At 40.5% G+C, this 6,237-nt stretch overlaps 1 protein-coding gene across 2 annotated transcripts in view; it reads right to left on the bottom strand.

Annotated features, from left to right (window-relative positions):
- dennd2da (DENN/MADD domain containing 2Da) overlaps positions 1 to 6,237 on the bottom strand; it is a gene marked incomplete at its 3' end in the record, with an annotated part of 26,075 nt that overhangs the window by 12,804 nt on the left and 7,034 nt on the right. The window contains 1 exon segment of one of the 2 annotated variants that reach the window (XM_035655875.1): positions 5,751 to 5,816. In XM_035655875.1, the coding sequence (XP_035511768.1) occupies positions 5,751 to 5,816 (66 nt within the window). 2 annotated transcript variants of the gene reach the window in all.

Here is a 6,237-nt window from a genome sequence, read left to right as displayed (position 1 = left end):
AAACAAAATATATGCACTTTGTTATGGGAATCTATTTCGTCGATTGTACTGGATGCAGCTCTCAACGTCTCAGCTTTACTTTAGAGTCACCTTGCCACCAGTATCAGGTTGTATATGTCATATTGTGTTAATTCATCCGGGGAACTCTGTCTATCTGGTTAGACCTGCTGATGTAAAATGAGATGTTACATGTAGGATAGTATCCTGTCTACCATGACCACGAATTCATAGTCTATTACAAATAATGTCTTGGAACCTTTATATGCATTACATATAAGATTTGTTGTAAATATGTATAAGATCTTTAGTGTCTTTTCACAGTAAAAAGTAAACCACTCATATGATGATATTGTGGGGTTTTTCATGTTGAATACTGGGGGACTAGTAGATAAAAAGCCTTTGGGAATTTACTCAAGCTTAAGACATCGTTGCATACAGCTGTCTGTCTTGTAAATCTTCAATGACAGAACATGCTAGAGATGTAGGCGGTAATCTTGAATATTGGAGAGAGGGACTCCTGCCTCACCTAGACAAACAGAGAAAAGCAGGTAATAAAAGCAGACATCAGTTTGGATTTTTGTTCTTTGCTTTGTACAAGTGACATAATGGCAGTGCTGTATAATAAATGTCTTTTCTGATGTAACTTCCTCAAAAAAAAAGTTGAGAGAAGAGTGCTTCTGAAATGTATTGGTTTCTACAACTAATCTAAAATTGTTATTGGTTTAATTGGTTAAATCTATTCAGAATGACACTGACATTGGCAGTCTGGACAGCCCAATCAACGTCACTTGAACCATATGCCCGCTGTCCAAAACTATCTTGTGGCAATGGCAAGGCATGATCTTGTCCCTGTCTCGGTCTTGCTCTGTTCTCGACTTGGACTCGATCCTTCAACCCAGTCCTCAACGAGTCCTGGTCTTGAACAAAGGTGGTGCTATGTATGGGAATAACTGTTTAAATTACCAGCCCTGGGTCAAATGAGCTTAAGCAGTCAAATAGCTGATAAGCAAAATGTTTGCATTGCATTTGCAAGCATATGTAAGTTTGGATACTGTGCAGATCTTGAAAATGACAATGGTGTGGAATTTAGAATTTGAAGTCAGTTATAACTTAAGCCCTAAATGTCTAAAATAAACACATGCCTAGAGGGACTGCCTTGCAGGAAGTGTGCATAGAGTGCTGTTTTTCAAGTATGAAGGTGAAGCTAAGGCTGATCAACTACTCAACCAGGACCACGTCTTGTAATGCGAAGGTCATAAATTTCCATGGTAAGCTTAGGTCAAGACCCAATTGAACCTGCTGTATGAAACAGAATTGAGTCCAGCCTACAGGTTTTGCACACTCTGTTTCCTCTGCATGGCTCTGTGGTTGTAAAACAATATGGTCTTTATCCAAGCACCCAGAGCTGTCCAGTGTAATGCAGGTCCTCTCTATTTGGATTGGCATGATGAACAAGTACTCGAGCAAACCATTCATTCAATCTCCCTGTTGCTAAAGCAAAAGGTTTTGCAACCAGTGAGCTATCCTATTAATGTTCTGTGTATACTGGCAACAGTCTGCTGAATCATTTGTTTACTTCAAAGCTTGAGAAAAATATCTTTCCGTTTGCATTCAGGTCACGTGGGAAAACGGCTTTCTACTGGAAAATACGGTCGACAACATCTTTCACACGGGTAATAAACAGCCTTAAAAAAAAGCTCAATTCATTGTCGGCTTTAAGTGTGTGACTGTCTGAAGAAAATATATCATATTAACTTTTGAGACAGCAAAATCGCTCCAACTCCAGTCATAGTGTATGAAATGAATTTGGTAGCAACAAATCATCCATCTTGAAATGTGCCAGCAGAGAGAAATTAAAAGGACAGAGAGAGAAGAAGAGAGAGAGAGAGAGAGAGAGAGAGAGAGAGGAGAGAGAGACACGACAGACAGGAAGACAGAGAGAGAGAGACAAAGAGAAGAGAGACACAGACACGACAGAGAGACAGAGAGAGAGAGACAGAGAGAAGAGAGAGAGAGAGAGACCTTCCAGGCACAAGTAAAAGTGAAAGTCACAAATTCTGAGTCTGTGTTAATGTTAGGTGAACTGAAGTAAAGTAAAAGTAAGCTGTAATTATTCCAACATATAGCAAAGTGAAAATGAATGTAGTCAAAAAGATAGTTTGTAGTCTTACAGTACTAATGTTTAGCTACTTATTGGATTTGATTTATTTATTCTTTATTTAAATGGTCACCAATGGCTGATACTGAACATACAGTACTGATGTCTGATTAACTATTTACTTTTGTATATTCTTTATTTTCTAATTGGTTGACAGAGTAGCCTAAACATGTTAAAACATATTCAACTTACTTAGAAAACACAATCCACATAGAAAAGGTCTATTTTCATTAAAACACATGAATGCACTTTATCAGCCGCCATATCAGTAGTTGAGTCTTAAAAATCCAACATCAGTCAGGGTCTAATTGTTATGTAATGGAAAGAGACACAGTCATCTAACTCTGAGCAAGTAAACAAATTCTATGTCTTGTAACGCATTTAAACTCCAGTTCTTACACATATTACACATTTTATTATCAGTGTTTCCCCCAGTGGAGGAAACATTAATACATCTGTAGATGACTCAAAAGAAAGGTCTGGACCACCACAGAATTTCATGCACGCGTAAGAGAAAACTGTAAATGTGAGAAAATGGATAAATGCTACAAATCCTCCTAATCACTTGTTGAAATCACTGAGGAATGAATCTGTTTGCGCAAGCGCTTCATGCACGAGGCCCAGTGTTTGTGGGAAAACACCTTGCTGTTGAATTTTTCAAAGATCAGTTTGAAGTGTTTTGAGGAGCAAAGTCAAACATGCATCCACCTCTATTGCATTGGGGTGGAGGCAGAATTCTGATAGGAAAACAGGCACAAGTTCTAACTATATAATTATAGATACTGGGGTGAACCTAACCTTTAATGCTTTAAGTGTGCAAATCAAAAAAATAAAACATTCTTGTTGGTGTTGCGGTTATCACTGCAATGTTTGGTTTACTGCCAAACATGATGTCACATTCATCATGCAGTTCGACGTAAGTTAAAAAGCCGAGTGAGCACATACAGCACATGAGGAAAGAGTTCAACTGAATGTATCCTACAAAAAAGGAATCCCACTGGACATTGTCCAGGTTTCAGTCTGGCTGACCTCCCATGTTCCTGACAACAGCTCTACTGCAGCTTAAAGTGTGTAAGACACAACCTCTGCTGCTGGGACAAGGTGTGTGTCGCTGTGTCGGTAGCAATGGCAGTGTTCCTCAACTCAGCGCCTTGCACTTGCACAACTTTGTATTCAGTAAGAAAAAATATATGTAGCAGAAAGTATCTTAGGTTGTAGTGTAATTTATTTACTCTACATCAGAGCAGGGTTTTCCTATGCCTCCACACGAGTTGTGCTTCTGCTCTTCAGCTCTGATGTGGGTGTAAATAACAGTGCTGTTAAACAGCCTCGTGCCCTGAGGCTCCTGAACATGTTACAACACCATGCTGTCAATTCTATAAGAAAAGGAATGGCGCAGTCACAAAAGACCAAAACTGCCTTAATCCTGCTCCATGTTATTTTTCCCTCAGAAAACCTGCAAAATCTGTCCACTTATCTTTTTATCTACCTGTCCAGTTTCTAAATATAGCCGTTTTTAGCTTCTAAATTCCACTTCATCAGTGATCCTCTTCAGTGTCTTCAGCCACATTCTTGGCTGGATGTGTAGCCAGTCATGGAAAACCTCGCCTGGTGTTTGATGTGTTAAAGGTGTTGATACTACTGAAAACACCAGTATTTCAAACTGACTGCAACAACAGAGGCATACTTCTGATTGTAACTTCAGCTCCTGAGGCTTCAAAGTAATCCAAATTCTATACTTCTAATAAATAATATCTAAGAGCTGTCTAACTGGTTTGTAGCTATATTAAATTAGGCAACATGCTTAAGTGTGAATAATAGCAAGTGCACTTGTCACAGCCTGAAGTCTGGTTTTTGACTGACAGTGAACCACGTTGTTAAAACCTCGTTTTATTGAGGTATCCAAAATCCGCCTGCCGCATCTTACCGAACTCCATTTAACAAAAGGTGAATTTAGTGCTGCCGAGTACATATCTCGCAAGGCTACAAAACACATCACTGAAGTCCATTATTCAATTCGGCAAGTTTATATTTCACCGTGTTGCATTTTATTCCAGTCTACTAGTCCCCAGTATTCAACAAAAAAACCCATACAGTGCGTTAACCAGTAATACAAACTAATGTAAAGTCTAGCTTTTTGTTAACATGAAGTGGTTGGCAGGACTACCAGATACCCGGATACACAAATAGGAACAACCTGCTCGAGACAGGTCAACAACGCACGTCCCGACAGCAGGTATACGACGTGTAACGTGAAATAGTAACACTGTTCAATAGTAACGTACGTTTTTTACAATATGTAACCGTTTAATGGGCTTTAAATCGGAATATCACGTAACTGGTTGTTCACTACGTAGACCCAGTCAGTGACAGTAAACAGCCCCGGTTGTTTACTCACTCCATCTGCTCTTGAAGTTCGTCAGTCGGGGCCCTTTTCTCCTCCTCGTTACCGTTCCGCTCATTGCTGCTAAACTCCACAAACTTTCCTCCTCTCAGCTGTTTTTGTTACTAACACAACTGTTCCACTTTATCGTCTCCATTCCCGCACATACACAGCATCCTGGCTCGCGCTCACCACCGGCCCGCGTGCTTCACAAGCTGAAACAGCTCTGCCTGGCGCGTGCCCAAGCGGTCCTCTCCTGTGTTGCGTTCAAGTCGTGTGCGAAAAACGGCCCATAATGTGTTTCCTGCTACCAGTAAAGTCGGTCGCACTCCAAGTTCCAAACAATTATACAGGCACAGCCAACATAAACACCACAAATAGGAAATGTGTTGGGGTAGATCGATAACACCCCCACCACCACAGGCTCAGCAACGCCCGCCCGGAAAGTTAACAGTTCAAATAAAAGATGTCACAGAAGCTGAACAAGCCAATAACAACAAACGGCTACTTGAGTAAGAGCAGGCCGAAAAGCTGTTACCTTCCGAGGATCCTGTTAAATGCCAGAGAGCTGAATCAGACTTAGTTCAGTGACTGTCCTCTACTTTGACAAGACTGTTAGGACAGGTTGAGATTACTGGGAAATGCTGTCTTCTACTACTTTGCTTGTAAATAGAGAAATCTGTTCACCTACCAGCGCTTTCAGGAGGTTAATTAGCCATGGAGTCAACACTGGGGAGGGGGCAAATCACACAGAGGTCTGTGGGCCCCCCCCATAAAAATTTTAAAACTCATTACCTGCCATTCAACCATCAGTATAGTTTTCCACCATCTTATATATATTGGCCTATTTATTTTAAAGGCTTTCTTTGCCTTTATTAAATAGGACAGGTCAAGAGTTTCACCCAGTGTCTTTCCACTGGCTTTGTGCGCAGTCATGCTCTCTCATACCTCTCTGTCTGAACACACCTTAAAAGTAAGAAGTGTGGCGTTGTAAAAGCCACACTTTGCACCTGTATAAATGTGATTGGACGTTACTAGTCAGCTGGTTGCCACGCAGCTGATAAACAGGTCAGTGATTGTGAAGCATGAAAGCTGATACGATCAGCTAAGGCAAGCGTGACTTCAATGCTCCTCCTTAAAGTATATGCTCCATTTAGTATGCCACGTGCTGCCATGTCCACTTAATGTTCATGTTACCATCATACATACCTGTCTTCCTCAGCTGATCCTGAACCTTGTTTAGCTTTGAGGCGCCAACTTCATCTAGGACTGACTCTACGGTTGAAAATGGAAAAGGTTTGCATTATGGGAGATATATGTACAATAAAACATATGTGAAAAGGGTTTGTTATACTGGGTGTGGAAAAAACAGGCATTATGTAGGGAAATATTCTGCTGACACAATCACAGGTCCTTCCTGTTTATCTTGGTGCGGGTTTTAGAATAGTCTCTCTAATATGAGAAACAAACTGAGCCTTAGTTCTTTACTTAAAATTAAATTAAATAATCAATAAGCTGGTGAAGCACCCACTGTAAGTAAGCGCACTCTTTGTCCTTTTTGATTAAATTTTAGTACCTCAAGCATGGGAGGTGAGTGTGGACAGTAGTCATTGTAGAATTATACAAAGAAACCGCCTCTGCCAAAATAAGGACCAATAAGAATAGTGACACGTGTACTAATCAGTAAAGGATGACA

This window comes from Morone saxatilis, unplaced genomic scaffold, assembly GCF_004916995.1.
Source record: "Morone saxatilis isolate NCDOM2014 unplaced genomic scaffold, NCSU_SB_2.0 Contig15, whole genome shotgun sequence".
Taxonomy (NCBI): domain Eukaryota; kingdom Metazoa; phylum Chordata; class Actinopteri; family Moronidae; genus Morone; species Morone saxatilis.
The sequence above is the reverse complement of the archived record's forward strand: the minus strand, read 5'-3'. Positions and strand labels throughout refer to the sequence as shown.